The 20,000-nt window shown below is 46.7% G+C and overlaps 1 protein-coding gene across 5 annotated transcripts in view; it reads left to right on the forward strand.

The window, feature by feature from the left end:
• The window catches only part of yeats2 (YEATS domain containing 2), a 46,239-nt gene that overhangs the window by 16,965 nt on the left and 9,274 nt on the right, over positions 1-20,000 (forward strand). For all 5 annotated transcript variants that reach the window (XM_061243108.1, XM_061243113.1, XM_061243110.1 and 2 more), the window contains exons 14-22: positions 2,712-2,912; positions 3,310-3,556; positions 5,909-6,070; positions 6,481-6,623; positions 9,262-9,408; positions 12,414-12,596; positions 16,416-16,755; positions 17,137-17,271; positions 18,518-18,661. In XM_061243108.1, the coding sequence (XP_061099092.1) occupies positions 2,712-2,912; positions 3,310-3,556; positions 5,909-6,070; positions 6,481-6,623; positions 9,262-9,408; positions 12,414-12,596; positions 16,416-16,755; positions 17,137-17,271; positions 18,518-18,661 (1,702 nt within the window). The remainder of the gene's footprint in view (positions 1-2,711; positions 2,913-3,309; positions 3,557-5,908; positions 6,071-6,480; positions 6,624-9,261; positions 9,409-12,413; positions 12,597-16,415; positions 16,756-17,136; positions 17,272-18,517; positions 18,662-20,000) is intronic.

The following is a 20,000-nucleotide window of genomic DNA, read 5'->3' on the forward strand; positions in this document are numbered from 1 at the left end:
CATAAAGTGGCAGTAGCCAGATCACTGGAGGTCATGGACCTCTGATGCGCGTTGCATTCTGTGTTTCTGAAAGACGGGAGCGTGCCTCCTTCCCCGCCTCTGGCCTCGTGCTCAGACGTTTCTGGGTGGAAGTGCTTGGGTGGCGCGGTGGCTCTTTCTCTCCCCCTCCGCGTCCTCTCTTTATTAACGCTGATATTAATAGCCCGTCGGAGCGCTATCTTGGGCAGGTCTGTGCGCTGGGAATGCTGTGTAAGTGGGCCGTTATTCTGCGTCTCCGTGTTGTGCAGCCGCTGCAGAAAGTGCCGGAAGCCTGAATCACACGAAGCTGAGCGCGTGTTTACACGCCCGCGCACGCTCAGCTGCATGCACAAAGTATAAACATACAAATAACACACACTCACAGAGCTCTAAAAATGCTGAATCCCGTATATGTAATTTAGAATTACAATGTAGTGTACTGTCGAAAAGCTTAACACGATTTATTTTGGCATTGGATGATGCGCTGTTCAGCCAAAATAGTAAAATAATTCTGCTGTAGTTATGCGTGACTGTTTAAATGAACTTCAGCTTCGCGTAGTTAAATATAGACACCGGTCCCACTGGCAGACTGTACCTTCTGCACTGGTAAAATACCCTTGATGCTGAAGCAGATGTGTCTTCAAACTCCATTGGAGAACTGCTCTAAATTCTGATTGTACTGCAAGTGATTTGAATCCAGAAATCGGCTGAAGGCTAACTTTGAAATGCTCTGCAAGATCTTTGATGTTCTTTTCAAAATCCCTTTCCCAAGTTTTGCCCAGTCATAGTAACCGTGTTAATTTCTGTGATCCACGATCTCACGTCTGGAGACCGCAGGCTGGCACACGCTCTCCAAAATTCATACCATGAAACTGCTGCTTATTTCAAACTGCAGTCCAAACTGAGCTTCCCGAAATGAGAGGAGACAGACCCATTGCACAGCTTTATTAGCCTGACAGCTAGGAGGCAGTTTAGTAGAAAAAAGAAAAAAAGCAACCAAAAATGAGACCATACTGAGGTTCAGAGCTTCATGTAAAGCCCTTATTGGAGGAACATATTTGAGGGGCAAATGTGCCAGTGCTGGAGCCACGCCTACCGGTTGACTGGGTGCACACGCCTGGGTTGCATCGGCGAATCAGCCCAGGGCTTCACGGTGTGTTTCTGTGGTGAAAAAAACAGAGAATGGGAGAGCGAGAGCGAGTTTGAGAACCAGGTGTAGGAGGACCAGGCCAGAAACCCGAGGGGCTGGAGAGCTGAAGAAGAGGAAAGCTGAGAAGCTTTCACTCTGTTTCATTTGTTATGTCTGCGCTCTCTTAGTTTATTATTCCCCCCCCCCCCAAGGGGAAAGGTGAAGTTTTTGTTTATTCAAGTTTGTTTGTGTAATGAACTTTGCTTGCTCTCTACTCTCTCTAAACGCCTGTGAGAAGCTGAATTGCTGATCTGCTTGTGTCCAGTCATTTTGTCTCTCCCCGGGGCGTCACTCGGTGTGCGCCAGTGCCCTTGGCGTTGCCTTTAAGAACATAGCTTCTTTCTTTGTCCCTTACTCTAACCGCGAAGCAGCTCGGCCGTGACACACTAAACCGAATTGGCAAGCACACCTGCCATATCGCACAACGCAGGTGCCTTCCTGCGGTCAACCCTGTACCCTGTACTCTGCATTTAACCTCTGCATGGCTTTCACAGCTGGCTTGCGAGAGCTAACGTAGGCGAGCCCACAGTCCGGGACTGGGAACGATTTGGTCCCTGATTTGTGTTTGTGTTTAGAAGAACCTTGTAAATGGTAAATGGTTGGCATTTATATAGCGCCTTTATCCAAAGCGCTGTACAATTGATGCTTCTCATTCACCCATTCATACACACACTCACACACCAACGGCAATTGGCTGCCATGCAAGGCACCGACCAGCTCGTCAGGAGCATTTGGGGGTTAGGTGTCTTGCTCAGGGACATTTCGACACAGCCCGGGCGGGGGATTGAACCGGCAACCCTCCGACTGCCAGACGACTACTCTTACTGCCTGAGCCATGTCGCCGTCGCCCCCCCCCCCCCCCCCCCCCCCGGCTACCTTCAACTATGGCCTTTCTACTAGCAGCCCCTTTTGAGGTCAGAACCTCAAAGAGGAAACCTCCATCTTAGCTTAAACATAATATTGATTTGAAACTAGTTGGTATGAGTTTGCTTCTTTTATGTAACAGTGTTAGCCCATTAAATTTTCACTCGATGCCTCTGAACCGTTGCAGTTTATAGGCCCTTAGTGCACTGCGGTTTTGCAATGAAAGTTCAAAAGAAATGCTTTGAATCTGTTTGTGTTCATTAAAGACATTAATCGTTTCATATGATGAAATCGTTATGAAACCCTGTGATATGTTGTGAAAATGAGTTTGACTGAGCCGAACTATAAAACACTCGGGGAGATTTTTCACTTTGCAGTCACGTTAATCCTGCTTCGTCCGTGAAGTGGAAATTGTGTTATTTTCTGCCTAAAAGTGCCGAAACACAGTCATAAAATAGTCGAGCTGAAATATATGAAGTCCCGGGACGGCGGTTGTGCGGAAGGGTTCAACGCCGGCTTCGTGAGGATCGATGCAGTGTTGGAGTGGTGGGTTTACTGAATGCCTGGTGGGCCCTGGGGCCCGTGCGTGCGCTGTCGCTGAGGGGCTGTGTGCGTTCCCGTTCCCCCCCCCCCCCTGCAGGTCATCATAAAGCAGGAGCCGGGGGAAGTCCTCTCCCAGCACCAGCCACAGCAGCAGCACCAGACGCAGCAAATGCTGGTTTCCACGGCAACGCCCCAGCAGCCGGCCGGCCAGCAGTTTGTCGCAGTGAAGGGCGGTCACATGATCGCCGTGTCGCCTCAGAAGCAGAGTGCCAGCGCCCCGGGGGCCACGGCCAGCAAGGTTTGTCCCGCCCCTCGCCCCCCGCCCCACCACCCACCCACCCACGTGCCTCAAAGATGGTCAAAGATGATTGGACAAGCTTGCATAAACCCAAACCCATTGTCTGTGTTGGTTTACAAATCTGTTTAACTCTTTCATTCCCAAGCCCAATATGTGGCTCCACACAGATCCTAAGGGGTTTTGGCTTTGGTTGAGAAAGTTGAGGATATTCAGTCGGGTTTTAATAGGGGCTGAAAACAATAGTATAGCAGTGATTCTGACTGGTTGAAAAGGTATAAGTAGTTATGCTTGAGTACCATATGTTACTCTTGAGACTGAAAGTGTTAACACTGAAATAGAATGACCCTCCAGTTTCTTACAACGCAGTGCCTACATTTCCCACGATGCACCTCTGCAGGTGGTGGGCATCCCGATGGGCTCGGCCCTGCAGTCAGCGGTTAAGCAGGTGGCCATCAGCAGCGGGCAGATCCTGGTCGCCAAGTCCAACCCAAACGTCTCCAAGGTGATGGGGCAGAAGCAGGTGATCACCCAGGGCGTGGCCAAAGCCATCGTCAGCGGGTCCAGCATCGTGGGTCAGCAGGTGCACACCGTCACCAAGGCAACAAGCTCGTCTACGGGAACCACCAAGACCGGTCAGGGCTCAGGTAATGCAGATCGAATCAAAATGCATTTGTGTAGCACATTTCGCAAAAACAACTGTCACGCCGCACTTCACCCGAAAAATTCTGGCCTAAACCCACATAAGGGCAAGCCTAAGGCGGCAGTGTGTTTTCGAAAGAAACCTTGGCAGGAACCTGGCTCGAGGAGGGAGCACATCCCCCTCTGGCTGGCCCAGGGTGTGGGATTTCATGATTAGTGTTAACACTAATTAAATTAGCCACGGCTAGGTGACAGTCTTGAGGTGGCAGCTCAGGCAGTAGACACATATAAGACGTTGTGTCATTCCATAGCTTACTCCTTAAAACACAGGAAGAAGAGTTTGAACTGAGTATGCACATAATCTCTAACACACTGTCCCTGAGATATTACATTTCATTTCCCGCTGCAGTTAGATATACAGCGTTTGGGCCTGTGCATTTTTCACTGAATTAGCTGGGAGGACAAGCCTGGTTCCCTGTGAATATGATGCAATGGTGTGATTAGGAAGTGTGCCGCTCTGTTCTCCAGCTGGTGTGTGAGTGAAGAGTGTGCAGCTCGATGTTCCTCCTGGGGGGAGGCATCTGGTTAGATGGAGTCTGCATCGCGGGAGATGGCTAACGGCTAATGAGAACGCGGAGTTCTCATCATGATCTCAGCTAGCATCGAGGTCCCAGAGCTGGAGCTGGGTGAAAGCTGGCAGGCAGCGAGGAAACGCTGTTATTACACCAGTTCAGATCCCTGTAACTCTAAATGCCACAGCGTAAGAGCATTACATTAAAGCTGACACAAATTAGCTTGGTCTTTCTTTACTTTTCAGCGGTGAAGAAGTCGATACTCCCACGCTGCTGTGAAGAACGTCATAATTTCAAGAGCTCGCAGGGGTTTTAAATGCAAATGTTAACTGCGATTCTCTGATAAGCCACCGTATAATTGTTTTTGGAGCAGTGTTACAAAACAGTTTCTTTGCTGCAAGGACTAACATTCCAACACGTGATGCCATTGGGAAGTGTGTGTGTGTGTCTGAGAGAGAGTGAGTGCATGCATACTAGTGTATACCTACACTTGTGCTTGCTAATGTGCGTTTGCTGCGTGAGCATGCCTGCTCGTATGAATGTACGCTTGTTCTCAGTTTGCGGTTTCTGTTCCGTTTGACTGCGGTCATTCATTAAAAAAACAGACCAAGCCTCTCTCTCAAGTGGATAGGACAGCAGGATCTCACACGGTGGGTGGCGTGTGACTTCGGTGCGGTGACAGCCTCCCACAGAACAGTCCTTTGTGCTCTTAACAAGAGCCGCACTGAGACGCTGGGAGCGTCAACTGGGCGAGGGGTGGGGTCCCTGCCGCAGACTGGCCATGTGTGGCCGGGCTGCTCCCTCTGGGGGGGAACTGCAGTACCTCATTCCACCACCAGATGGTGAAAGGACCTGCTTGGCAGAGTCCTCGGCCTGTCAGTTTTTTGCATCGTCAGCTGGCATCTTTATTCAGCGGATGGGCATGCATAGTAAGATGAGTAATTGTTGGCTGGGATTTACAGCTATGTATCATATTCTCTGTGAAATATCTGGAATAATTTAGACATTCTTGGTCTTTGTCACTAATCCAACTGTGAGAAACAGGACACTATACTGATTTTTTTTTCCTGTAATTATATTAACAGCGTGACATTGTAAAGGTAACATGGCAATATTATATTGCTGACTCGGCAAAAGAGTAACAATAGCAGCAACAAGTATTGGAACGGTACCACAGGAATGTGATGTCAGCAGTACTATGCCGTTAATCCTATGTTCAACCATAATGGACTGAGGCGCCTTTTAGAAAATGAGACGAGAAACGGTCATATGATGAAATACAACGTTGGCGTCGCATCCGTCTGTTAAGGGAGATGTAACGTGCAGGTTGCATCAGCCCATAAGGGGTTAAGGTAACATTGTATTATCTTACCATTGCAGTGTGGACTTTCAGCATGACATTATTTTTCTGTGGGTCCACCCTCCTCAGTGAATTGAATAGGTTTGGACATAGTTAATCTAACACTGATGTGACCATCTGCCTCCTTGGCAAAGCTACACACATTTTGACATCCTTTAGCAGGGCCTTCTTTTCCCAAAGGTCTAGATCTCTGGCTCTAAACACTACCTGCTGCACTTTTATAGGTCAGCACGATAGTCACCACCATGTCCACTGAGGATGGCTGGCACGACTAGCTGCCCTGCAGATGCCAAATCCCTCATCCATGGTGTTATAGCCCAAAATACTTTTATTGGCTTTGTGTTCATCCATATGGGCGTGTTAATAAAAGTGTGAATAAACGATGCTCCACGCAAGTTCTGAATTGGACTATTTCTGTTGCGCAGTTATGGCTACGCTCCAGCTGCCGGCGAACAACCTGGCTAACCTGGCCAGCCTACCTCCGGGCACCAAGCTCTACCTGACCACCAATAGCAAGAACCCCTCCGGCAAAGGCAAGCTGCTGCTCATCCCCCAGGGGGCGATATTGCGCGCCTCCAACCCCTCAGGTAAGCCCTGCTACCTCCCCACCTCACCACCCAAACAAAATACTGTCCAGCTGCAGTCTTCTCACTGAGCTCTGTGTTCTGTCAGAAGGTACAACCTGAGGAGAACACCCCTACCAAAAGACTGATACTGGTCTTCAATTTAGTATTCATCTGGAGTGCACTTTTGGAGGAATAAAATGTCCTCAGTATTGAAATACAATATATTATCACTTCTCAATATATGGGGAAATATACCACATTCAGTTCTTTCATGTTTATAAATACACATTGCTGTGAAATGTATGTATCATATTTTACACATATACCTCATAGAGGCCAGGTGAAAGCCATTTTGTGTCATTGAGGTGTATGAAATAAACCTGTGCAGTGGAGGCTCGTGGTTTGGATGTGACGCCCTGTCCCTCCCACAGGCCAGCAGACTCAGAGCACCTCCTCTCTGAGCACGGGGAGCTCCCAGACCACGCCCAGCACCTCCACCAGCACCAGCACCACCAGCAGCGCCCTGCCCTCCAACCTGTCCTACACCTCCTACATCCTCAAACAGACGCCCCAGGTAACGCCCAGCGCCACAGCCCTTATCGCGTCACCGTCCTGCCCCAGTGCAATTCTGGAACTTTCTACAGTTCCTGCACCATTACAGTCTACACTCCCTACACCATTATCATTAGTCTACACACCCTACACCATTATCATTAGTCTACACTCCCTACACCATTATCATTAGTCTACACACCCAACTCCATTATCATTAGTCTACACCCTACTCCATTATCATTAGTCTACACACCCTACTCCATTATCATTAGTCTACACACCCTACTGCATTATCATTAGTCTACACCCTACTCCATTATCATTAGTCTACACACCCTACTCCATTATCATTAGTCTACACACCCTACTCCATTATCATTAGTCTACACACCCTACTCCATTATCATTAGTCTACACCCTACTCCATCACAGTCTACACTCCCTACACCATTATCATTAGTCTACACTCCCTACACCATTAACATTAGTCTACACTCCCTACACCATTATCATTAGTCTACACTCCCTACTCCATTACAGTCTACACTTCCTACTCCATTACAGTCTACACTCCCTACACCATTTCAGTCTACACTTCCTACACCAGGTCATTTGTCTACACTCCCTACACCAGATCATTTGTCTACACTCCCTACACCATTGCCATTGCAGTCTACAGTCCCAACACCCTTATCATTTCACTGTACAGTCATTACACCATTATAATTTCAGTCTACAGTCCCTACGCAATCTTAATGTGCAATAATGTAACTAATAACATGATCACTGACCTGACTACATCTCACTGTTATCATTACAGGTTCCTGCACCACTGTCATTGCTGCCTACAACCTTCACATTCTGTACACTGAACAACATTTTGTTTTAATTCATTACTTTGGTCAGTGATAAATGCTTGTTGACATGGTTTTATTGAATATTTGTCATCACTATTAATGGAGGGCTTCTAAGCCCTGCATAAAATAACCGGCAATTAATTGTGATTATTAATTTTCCTGAGAGTTTGAGTGAATGCAGATCTGTGCAGTGAGTAATTATTTAACGAGAATGAACTAGAGTTTCATACAAGGAATGATAATTGGTTAACAAGATGAGTTACTGAAATATTTCATCTAATGAGAACCTTTGGACGTGATGGAAATGGAAACGAACACATCAGATTTCACCGGTTTTACTTGGGTTATAGCTTTCTTAACTTCCCAGTACACAGTTAGTATCTGCTGTAATTACCCATAGCTGCTTATAACCTGTGGCTAATGAACCAGTCTTATATCTCCTCCCTAACTAACCTCATCTTTAGCATAGTGGAAGGAAGGTAATTACTGCATACAGCTTATACTCACAGTATTTTGCATTCAGTCCATAAGATACTGTGAGCTAGTGTTCATGAGGTAACGTCATTATATGGAATTTCCACTCGTCATCTAGACTCTTGTAGGTCTTTTGTTATAGATTCTCTATGTCAGGTAAAGTTGCTGTTGAAAACTAAAATTTTTGCTCTGTTTGTTATCTTTTACATTTGAATGGTTTTTAACTGAATTGAGGTTTGGCTCATTACTCTCCAAGCCCTTCACTTCCCAGGGCTTCTTGGCTCCAGCACACTGTATTTGGCATCCACACTTGCTGCACTTATGACTGTAGAAAAGTGGGTCCACTAACCAAGTATAACCTTTCTGAAGTAGGGATGCGCAATAATATCAGTCATATCAGTATCAGTGGATAATGCCTGAAAACAAATTTATCGTTATCGCCCGATGTGCTAAGTTTACAGTTGATATTTGTGGGCTGATATGACACGACGTTCATGTGCCAGAGGAAACAAATTTGATGTGCTGTCTGATGCTGTAAATTAAATGAAAATGTCATGCTCAAAAATTAGCATAATCATAGCCACATTATTTCTTATTTATTTAATCTGTATTAATACATTCTACTTGCCAAATTTACTAAGCTATACAGCGTCTCTGTAACGTTCTAGACTCATACTCTATGATTGAAGTTATCAAATATAAATATTTGGTTTTGCAAGTAAAATCATGTGCTTGAATATGGAAACTCGGTTGCTGTTTGCATTGGTGCCCTCATGTAAAATAGGGAGGTATGGGTCTCTGGGAATTCTGGGGCTGAATTGTCGTCTCATCCCCAGATTTCCATATCGTGTGGCCCTTCTCTGAAGGCACATCTGCAGATCACATTGAGATGAGGAATGCATTTGTTGTCTGAGAACAGATCAATAGGAGGAGCAAGCCCTTCATTAAGCATTGCTCATTGCATTTATGGGACTGCAGTTCTTGTTTGATCAAAAACTAGGTCTCCCTTCCCATGAGTTTGGGGAGCTTTAAAGTAACCCAAAATTAATGCAAAATCAGGTCACACATTAATGCCTTTGTTCAAAGGCGAAGTTTTATTTTTTATTTCCGTTTCAGTATTTATATGTGAACCGTAAGCCACGGTCGGTGAAACCAGCTTCACTTTGAGAAAAGAAAAAAAGAAACTGATTCTCCTTGCAAGTAGGACAGAGTGCATAAGTCCACTCTCTGTATATCTAATAGCCTCCCGGTGCTTTATAAAATGAGTTGAGTTTGTTGTGTTCTGCGCTGTTCCCTGGTGACTGACACACACATCTCTCTTCCCAGGGAACGTTCCTGGTTGGCCAGCCCTCGCCGCAGGGCGCGGGGAAGCAGGGGGCGAGCTCGGCCAGTCACAGCGCGTCGTCCCCAGCAACCATCACACAGCAGGCCATCCGGGTCACCGCCGGGCAGAAGGCCGCCATCCTCGCCCAGGTACTGTTCCGCCTCCGACCGCCCCGTCGCCACGGAGACCGCTCGACCGGGCCAGGCGCTGAGTCACCGCCAAACTTGAAACAGATGGTTTAAAGTCACCCTGCTGCTGGGTCCTGGCCTTTTTAAAGGCTCGCAGAAAAACTTTATGCCGCTCTCTTGAGTTACTCAAGTGCTTAGTGTTTACCGTGTGAAACACCCAAAGCTCGTGGGATTGTGCCATTAGTGCTGAGTGAGTGAATTCTGTGTTTGTGAGCGACATTCATCTTTTTTTTTTTCTGAGGTTGCTTCTCAATATCTTGTTTTTCTACAGTTAATACAAGGCCATGAAAACTGTGCCTTTTTCTTTTCACACACTAGTGTGTTCTCCATGGGCGGGGGAGTTAGATTGTTCTCGGCGTTGTGCTGTCTAAATTGTTAGCATAAAGCTTGATTCCTCTGTTGTTGTTCTGTCTGGGTCACATCCAACGTTTCTGTTGGATCACACTGAATCAACCTCATAGCCCACACCCCATTTCCAAAGCTTGCTGCGATACAGCTGTCAGTCAGAAATCTCATCCGTATTTACTCAGTGTCAGCGGTCACTCTGAATCCTCTGAAGACCGGGCTCCTTGGAAGAATAAGCTGGGTGTAATTTCTACTGCCATTTTGGATCTGAACTTTCCATTCCCTGTGCTTTGGCTGGGTTCAACATTACGCAACCGCGCTCCACAGGGGACTTCTTATAATCGCCGGCCGCGGCCCCTGCCTCTCCATTGATGTTGGGCCGGCATTTATCTGACAGGTGCACTGACCGCGGTGGAGCTCATAGCTTCTCTCATAGCTTCACCTTCTCTCTCTATAAGGCCCTTACCCTGAAACAGCTGCTCTGTGTGCACTGTCTCTACATATAGTACTGTGTAAAATTCCTAGGCACTCTAGATTTTGTAAATATATGTGGATATTTAGTTTTTGTTTTGTGCATTACTGTCAGCAGAAAAGAGCAAATTTGAGATTTCAAAACATTCTTCTTTGCAAAAACTTACTTAAATAAAAACATTAAAGGTATAATAGGTCATTTCAGACTTCTAACAGTCAAGAGAGGTATAGCAGCAACAATCACGCTCAAACCACAACACTGTTTATCCCTCCCACTTCTCTGTAAACGCGCCGACATTGAAACGCCATTGGCTGTGGCAATTAGACCACATTTTTCCCTTTTCTCTCCCAATTTGGTAGACAATTGTCTGATTCAATTAGAGCTAGTATTAGATACACCGCCCACACCCCGTCCCTCGGCGGCCCGAAGGAGAACGACACGCCTTCTTCAAGCCGTCTTGTCTCATGCCTCTTTGCCATGATTCCGAGGCGCCCAAGGTGCTTTATTGTGCGGCGATCTACTAACCCTGCCAAGTCCCTCCCTCTGGAGCAGTGAGCCAATTATGCTGCTCCACGTGAGCCGGCCAAACTTGGCTTTTGGCAGGACCGAGAATCGAACCCCGGTCCCCGGTGTTCAACTGCAGCGAACTGCAACCGCAAGTCTGCTGCATCTTAGCCTGTTGCGCCACCGCGGCTCTCTAGAACTAATTTTCAACCAATGAGCTTGAATTATTGTACAGCTATACAATGTTTTACAAAGTGCCGGCCCATCAACTGCATATTTTGAAACCTGAATTTAAGGACTATAAACCCAGACAGAGGGTGAGTCAACATGTCACTGTGCCTTTTTCAGTAATAGGAAGGGTTTTACAATGGTCTTGTAACAATGTTTTTTAACACAGAAATCTTACCTATTGTACCTTTAAATAATGGACCATTTTCAGTTAAAAGCGAAATAAAGGCTGTCTGGGATTACCTTGAGAGACAGAAGCAAAGAAGATAGCCAAAGTCTGCAGAATTACCGTGTCAAATTCTCCAATATGTTCCAACAATTTTCTTATAAAACCGCTGGACAGTGTACCAAAGAGAATTGGTGCAGTTTTTAATGTGACGGGAGGTGACTATAAATATTGATTTAGACATAGTTTTTGACTGTTTACTGCTCTTTATAAAGATATTTAAGATATTTAAACATTTTCGTTTCATTGTACTTCCATGTGCCTAGGACTTTTGCACAGAACAGCATTAGTCTAGAACCCCATTTCCTATTCAGGCCCCATGCAGTCACCGACCCTCCCGAAGCCCACACTCAGCTGTTAAACGCTGACACCAGGGTCTCTCAGGAATAAAAGCAGAGTTTAAGGACACGGTCGAGTCTCGACTCCGCTTTAAATTTGGACCGAGGACGGGCCGCCAAATCTCCCCGACCGAAGCGGGTTTCTCCTTGGTGTGAGGCCGCTCGGTATTTCTGAGATTAATGCACTGCTCTGTCGTTTTAACAGCAGAGTTCGCCTCCGTACCTGTATTTCAAAGCTGCTGCCCTGCCGTACCTCGAAGATGCATGCGCCTTTTTCAACCTTGACATTTTCAGCTTTCTCTGTGCTCCGTTTGGTTTGTTTCATGACTCTCGTTCAGCTTTTAGTTGTGGCCCTGAATCATAAGTTGGAATCATGAGGGAAAACGGTGAAACATTAATGAGGCAAATATCCTTTCTGTAGGATTTAGCCATGTTATAAAATAACTTTTAATCATTTAAATTCACAGTGCTTCACATAGTCACTGAAGAATGATATGTATGTTATATACAAGCCAGTGTTGCTTTTATGAATAGAAACATAAAAACTATGATATGGCAATATTGTTCCTTGAGACTATTCTTCAAATCTGTTCACAAAAATTTGACATGGTCTTCTTGTCTTTGGATGGATAACTGCAAGACATTTTCTATCTTCAAAAGCAATGTCATTGTTCACTTATTTTCAGCTCAATGATCACTTTGTTACCAACCTTCATTGTTATTCTTGCTGCTCCTGCAACATCCAAATACAGTTTCTTTCATTGATAACCCCGTGAGTCATTGTTGATAATTGCGTATTCCAGAGTGATGCTGTAATGCTAATAACGTTGTGACCGCCCTGTGTGATTGACAGGTGGTGGGCGGGTCCCAGGCTTCCCAGGTCAAGCTGTCTGATGGGTCGGTGAAGACGGTGACGGCGGCGGGGCACCTGTCCAAACCCGGCACCACCACCCTGAGGATGACGGGGGGCGTCATCACCGCCGCCAGCACCAGCGTCGCCCCGGCGACCGTCGCCATGGCGGGCTCCGCCCAGCAGGTCAGCCCCCGCCCCGCCGAACGCTCGGCCGCGCGCACCGCGTCTCGTCTCGTCCCCGTGGCGTCTCGTCCCCATGGCAACGGCTTTCACGGACACACAAATAGAAGCGGTGGATCGTTCCCACTCAGCGCAGTTTAGCAATTGATCGCGCGGCTGCGCTGGATGGTTCTGGCCCGGCTCATAGGCTGTTGCCAAGCAACAGTGGCAGCAGCCGCATCAGCGGCAGCTGTGTGCTCTAGAACATCAGGTAGCTGCGTTTCGCACATCTGTTCTGGGTGCGGGTCTGCTTGGGACGATGCACTTACAACTTAGAAAACCTCCAAACCCAGGGTGCAATGTCCACACACAGGTCATTACAGAGCAGTATTTGTATTGTCCATGCCGGGCGGTATTCAGTTATTGTTCGTGCACTGGGGGGAAAATACTCTCCCCTCCTCCCATGATATGCAGCAGAACTCAGATTTTCTGTGTGGCCTGCTTGTGTGCCCGTTTCTTCTTGCTTTAATTTTGAAAAGGCTTGGTTATTATATGACCTCATTTAGTAGACCTAGTAGATTCTATGAATGTTCCAGGACTGGGTGAATGCCGGGCTTATCTGGGCACCCCCCGGTCAGGAGGCTTCAGTGCTAAAGCCCTCATTGCAGGACTGTGAGCTCTGTCTGTGTGGAGAGCTCAGACTTTCATTAGAGCAGAGAGAAGCTATATTTATACCTGCACCGGTTATATAACAGTTGGACTGCTTGGGTTCTGAAGGTGAATGTGGATTTTTGTTTGCCTCTCCGGGCTGGAGGGAGACAGAACCATGAAACACAGTGTTTGTGTGTGTGTGTGCGTGTGCGCGCGTGTATGTGATGTGCATAGTGATTCTGTTAACTGTCGCATTTGTTTTCCGCCATGTCAACCCTTTGTAATGGTTAGCGTTTCCAGGAGCTGAAGGGTTAAACATGTAGGCAGTAGGTAGCTCTGGAGTGCAGCCGTACTGTTTCGCAATGCGAGGGCTGGGTGACAGGCAGGCGCTGCTTATGCAGCATCATGGACATTATTCTCTTTTCTGCTGAAACATAAGTCCCGACTTGTGAGTCAATGCAGACAGCAGGGGTTTGGATGCGGGCCACGTCGGCACTGCTAAGCCCCTTCATCGTTTCTTACGGGTCTTAAGATTTGGAAAAAGACAAGTCTGATAAGAGAGGCTTTTGAAACAAAAGCAGAGAATACCTTTTTATGTTTAATGCCTGCGTCTCCATTTTCCTCCTGCAGCAGTGTGCAAGACGGAATCACTTGTTTCTTCTTTTGAAGAATGACTCTAGAGGCCTTCTTCTACTTCTCCCTCCTCCTGCTCTTCTTCCTCCCCCTCCTCTTCCTCCAAATAATCATATTTGATTTTGCCTGCGTTGCTTCTAATAGTTTAATTGGGCTGACGGAAACCTGGCGTAGTGTCCTGTGTTTCTTTGTTTCAGAAGTAATCCATAAGCGCGCTCTGTAAATCGACTGGCTCGGTAAGCCGCCCTTTAATTACAGTTTTGAGCAGTCGTCTGATGGTGATGTACGAGAAATCCAAAGATCTGTTTCGTTACTCATTACTCATAGGCACACAGACAAACAAAACGGTGCTCATTCTAATATGTGAACATATTAAATCAGAAATATACAACGCATAAATCCATACATCAGCTGCTCTCTTTAAATATGGAAAATTGATATTTATGCTTGCATTGTAGAATGTTGTACACAGTCCAGTGAATGAAAAAGGTCAGTGGAGAATGTTTGTCTGATGTGGATTAAGTGGGCAGACAGTATGGTGTAAATAATGGGGGACCGGGTGTTGGGATGGACCAAGAGAGGAACAGGGCTCTGGCGCCTCTCCCCCCTACTCAGCAGGCACTGCCTGGTCTGGCAGATGGCTCTGTCACACACTCTGTGGCTGCATGTCACCAGCTCTCACCCAAGGGCTGTGTGTGTGTGTGTGTGTGTGTGTGTGTGTGTGTGTGTGTGTGTGTGTGTGTGTGTGTGTGTGTGTGTGTGTGTGTGTGTGTGTGTGTGTGTGTGTGCGCGCGCGCGCTAATGCTAATGTGTGTGCTTGTGCTAATATGTCTGTGTGTGTGTGCGTGTGCTAATATGTGTGTGTGTGTGCATGCGTGTGCTAATGTGTGTGCTTGTGCTAATATGTCTGTGTGTGTGTGTGCGTGTGCTAATATGTGTGTGTGTGTGTGCATGCGTGTGCTAATATGTGTGTGTAAGAGCGTCTGTGTCAGAGAATTTTTGTGTCATAAATGCACACACACGCACGTGCATGCAACTCATCACAGTAAAAGTACCACAAATACCCGTTCCTCTAGAAAATTATTTTTCCTTCAAAGTGTGTTTTCATTTACAGCTTTGATTTTGAGATAGGTGAAGTATAATTTTTTTGGAAAGTAACATGATGGAGTTTCATCACGCATATGTGATCACAGCTATAAAACACTCCATCAGACGTTTAGTATTACAGACCGAACAGTATTTTGTTTCTGGGCAAATCACCCTTCATTTCAAACCTTCTGAATGAAATGCAATGGGAACATACTGTCCTATTTCCAGTTTTTTCCTACAATGCAGTATAAAGGGTGCGTGCTGTTTCCCCATTTTAGGTGTTTATGTGAGTTTTCATGTGAGCATGGAGGTGAGCAGCTGTTTAACAGGAAAAGGACATTACAGATGAAAGCACTTATACTCTACCACAGGCAGCGGTCCCCTATGGTTTAAACCACGTTTCTGAAATTGGGAGCAAATCATCATTTTTGTTGCTGCCGCTGGAGTATTCCCCTGATCATTCCCATTTAGCACATGGTGCTGTTTGTAATGTTGGTCTTTAAAGCCCTGTCCTGTCATAGGGCGGTCTGGTAACTGCCGGTCTCAGTGGTGCCCACGTTCACCAATTAGCTTTGCAAGAAGGAGGTTCAGGGTTTGAGTCCCGGGTGGCCTGGATCCTCTCTGTGCGGAGTTTGCATGTTCTTCCCGTGTTCGCGAGAGTTTCCTCCCTCAGCAAAAAAAGAACATGCAGCCCTGGAACTAAATTAGCCTCCTTGTCCGCACCAAGAACTGTAACTATAACGGTAGCTATAACCATAGCTACAACCATAACGATGTGAGCATCTACACCAAGAGGTGGGCTGTATCCATTTCTGGATTTCATACCAACTTCTGGCCTTAATTACATAATTAGCCTTTTATGCCATCTGACATTTTAGCTACAGTACATTTCTTGATGAATGACAGCCGAAGACAGCCTTTGAGTGAACCAGTGCATGCAGCCAATTTGTTCATTTAGCCTGGGTAATTGGTGGAAACAAAAACCTGCATGCACACCGGCCCTCCAGGACCAGAATTGCCCACCCCTGATCTACATTGATGAACAATAACATTCTGTAAACAGTCTCTCGGAAATGTGGTCTATAATTTTCAACATGATGGCCTGTAAATCCGGATGGTATTTATTGTTCATGCTGCGGGAATAAATCGCTCTGAAAGCGATCCCAATGATATTGTTCATCACTGTTGTCGTTATCCACTTGAATGAGAAGTTTTTTTTTAAAACAACATATTTATAGTTATAGTTATCGATCTAGTTCGAGTTCTTGGTGCGGACAGGCCTCAACTCCGGTACATTCTCGGTAATGTTAGTGATGTGCATTAACCCTATCGAGCAAACTAATAATAACTAAAGCTGGACATTAACCTTTTTTTGGTTGGACGGAAGCCTGTATTTGGCTGTGTTCCCTGTGTTTGGCCAGTTCACATGTGGAGACCAAGCTCACCTGTTTCCCCCGTTCCTTTCCCCAGATCGCGGAAGGTTCCGGGCTCGGCGGGTGCCCCTCAGTCCCGGGCTCCAAGCCCGTGGTCCAGCACCCGGTCCTGATGCCGGCCAGCCAGGCGGCAGTGCTCAACGCAGCCAAAAGCGCCAGCGCCCAACCCGCAACCGCAGTGGTTAAAAGCTCCGCCCCCTCCTCCCTGGTCTCCGTGACGACCGTGGCCAAGAGTGTCAACATGCCCGTCATCAGCCTGGCCAAAGGCTCGGGTGTGGTGGGCATGCCCAAGAGCGCCAGCCCCTCCCTGGTCACCGCCGCCTCCCTGGTCAGCAGCGGGAGCACTGTGAGCGCCAAAACCGCTGCCACCCTCTCAGGTACAAGTCCAGAGTCTCACAATGTCGCCCCCTGGGGGCAAGAAATAAGAGCATATTCCCGTTCTGTTGAGGTCTGGGGTGGTGGGGTGGGAACTTTGTTGGTATATTTCCTGACCCTGGTTCTGGAGACTCACTGTTACTCAGGACTTAAATTCCATAAATTAAAGGGGTTTAAAAACTTAAACTCACCTCACCTGGTTTCATGCTCAGAATTGGGTATTGTCTTTAAGGTGAAAGCAAAAACCAACAGACCATGGTTCTCCACAAGCAGGGTTAGAGCTCACTGCCGTAACAGGTATAAAAGCATCTTTAACTTGTGGTGCCAGTATGACTGCTCTGCTGTGCTCAGCTGTAACAGGGCTGTGTTACTGGGTTCTCCAGGAATGCTGAAGATCCACTCTGGCCACACCAGCAATCAGCAGACTGTGCTCACCATCCCCGCTAACCAGCTGAAGCAGCTGGGGGTGGGCAGCTCCAGCGGGGGGGTCCAGACCATCCTCATGCCCGTCAGCAAAGGTAAGGGGGGGGCTTCATGGGGGGCTAACTGGAGCACCGTATGTGTCCATATGTGTCATGGCTGCATTTACTCTTCAATGATAACGAGAGTTATCAGAATAAGCAGAATAACAGAATAAACTCTTCCGCTCTGAGAAAATAGTTTTTTTTTTTTTATGGAGTAAGACACTCCATTTCCCCTGGAGGTCGTTGTCTTGTTGAAATTTCGACATATGAATAGATTTAAAGGCTTAGTCCGCAGGGTGACTGCACGCGCAGCAAGGTGACTGAAATGCACCGAAGAGCTTGGAGTGTAATTTAAAATGAGTAAGTGCCACCGTGGGACAGGCAGACAGGATCATCCTCTCATTGTAGTTAATCCTGTCTCCATTTCATTAGGCCGGTTACACAGACCCCTGACACGTCTCCCTCGTCAGGCTCAAAGCAAACGGAGATCCTTAAAACAAATATAGTCTTTGTTTTCTTTGGCAAACACGGGCTTGCCAGATGGATTAGAGATTTGGGTGCGGCCGTACGTGTGTGGAAATGGCGAAGGACGCAGAACGTTCCGGAATAATAAACGGCAGGAGGTGACGAGCAGGAAGCCCAAACTGTGTTCGACTGTTGTCTGTTGTCTGTTTTCCCCTTTTCTCGCGTCTGCTACTGCGGCTGCATCTGAAATCGCTAGTCATTAATTTCACTCTTCTATCTTCGACGCCGCTCCCCTGTGAGGATTCGGAAAGAGCTCTTTTTTTACAATAATATCAAGCTTAAATGTGTCACTTCTAAAATTAAATCCAGATTTTAATTACGGTGCTATAATGGATTCCCAAAAGCGAGGAAGATCTGTGGATACTTGGCTGAGGCTCCATGCTCTCTGAAGCTAAGTTTCTACTTTGCTGATATAGTACCAACTTTGGGAACACATAAAATGGTCCCCTCAATATTATTATCTTTTATTGGTTGTGTACTGTTAGTGTCCTCCCCAAAAGTAATCCTAAAGAAGATATTTGTTGTCCCCTCCGAAGTTGCAATGAGACTACATCCTTGGAATTTTGGGAGGGCAGTTATGAGTCTGTCAGCCTTGAGGATGACAGGCAAGTTCCCATAAGGCCACAGCCTTGAGCAGAGCAGCACAATGCTAAAATGTGCGGAAGATATATGTTCACTAAGTGTCCCGTGGCGATGGACTAGTGCTTAGCACAATAAACGTTGGCTAAATGCTCCTGAATGGTTAGACAGCTGGCTCTCCCTGTTTCTCCTGTAGTGGTACAGACCAGTTCAGCCACTAAGGCCACAACCATCATCACCACCACCACCACCACCACCACCAGCAGTGGAGCTCCTGTACCCCCCAGCGCCACCGTACAGATCACCTCCTCATCCTCTTCCTCACCTTCCGCTGCTCAGGGTAAGAAATGCACTTTGTGCTGCATGGATGTGACGAGGAGCTCAGGGAGTAGGACCTCTAGACTTGTTGCTCCCAGATTTGTTAGCACTCGAGCTGTACTTAAGCCACTCTTATCAGGATTGGCAAGGCAAGTTAAAGTGGTTCTGCCAGGACACTAATCCGTTGAATCCGCCCATTAATTTTCTGGCTGTAATGAAAGCCTGCAGACACTGTAGCCCTCCAGGGTAGAATAGCCCTGCAGGCACTAAAGGTATAGTAGCCATGTAGCCCTGTAGGTACTGTAGTTGCCCAGGGTATAGTAGCCATGTAGCCCTGTCGGCACTGTAGCTCTCCATGCCCTACAGGACCAGAACAAGGTAGGACAAGTTTATTACATTACATTACATTAATGGCATTTGGCAGACGCTCCAGAGCGACGTACAGTTGATTAGACTCAGCAATCCTCCCCTGGAGCAATGCAGGGTTAAGGGCCTTGCGCAAGGGCCCAACGTCTGTGTGGATCTTATTGTGGCTACACCGGGGATCGAACCACCGACCTAGCGGGTCCCTGTCATGTATCGTAACCACTACACTACGGTCCTTCCGCCCTATAGTCCTTCCTCTATAACAAATTTGTCAAACATTAGCTTTAATAAAGAAACAAAAGCTGTTGAGAGAGTCCTTGCACATCGGTTAGTCGTTGGCAAGGTCTAGCCTACCAATTTTTCTTTGCCAGATTGGATAATAGCAGTCTTCACTTTTAACTATACCAGAATGCACTTCACTGCTGTAATGGCTTTCAGTTGTGAAATTCATCAACACTTGGGCTTATGTAAGCAGTTATTTGGGTGATTAAGTAATAAGGAGTAATTATCTGTGCTTTAGAATAAAGAACACGATTAAAATGTCTGTGGGCTGCGTAGTTACAAGGTTAAATGTGTACTGTGCTGCAGTTACCACTGTTTTCTTTGCTGCTAGTATTTACTGAAGTGGGTCTAATGAAATGTCCGAAGAGATGCACACGCACAAACACAATAGCTCAAGGAGTCTAAAAGAGTAGAAATGTGAAATAATGTAACTTGTCTCGCGCACATGACGTAATTCTGCAAAATCAAAGTTTTAAACAACAAGAGAGTTGAAGTTTCAGCCATAGCGAGCCTTCATCAGAAGCCTTCTTTCAGTTTTGCTGAAGTGGACCACAAAAGGCGACAAAAGGGAAAAATTACTGTCCGGTTCTGCTCCCAGTGCCAGGAAAAAATTATGAGCGCATACTCATTGTGCTTTTAGGGATCCTCAGCGTTGCCTTTGAAATATATCTCAGTCAGATCAGTGACAGGCCTGACTCTTGAGGATAAGGTCA

The sequence above is a fragment of the Conger conger genome, chromosome 5 (assembly GCF_963514075.1).
Source record: "Conger conger chromosome 5, fConCon1.1, whole genome shotgun sequence".
NCBI lineage: Eukaryota > Metazoa > Chordata > Actinopteri > Anguilliformes > Congridae > Conger > Conger conger.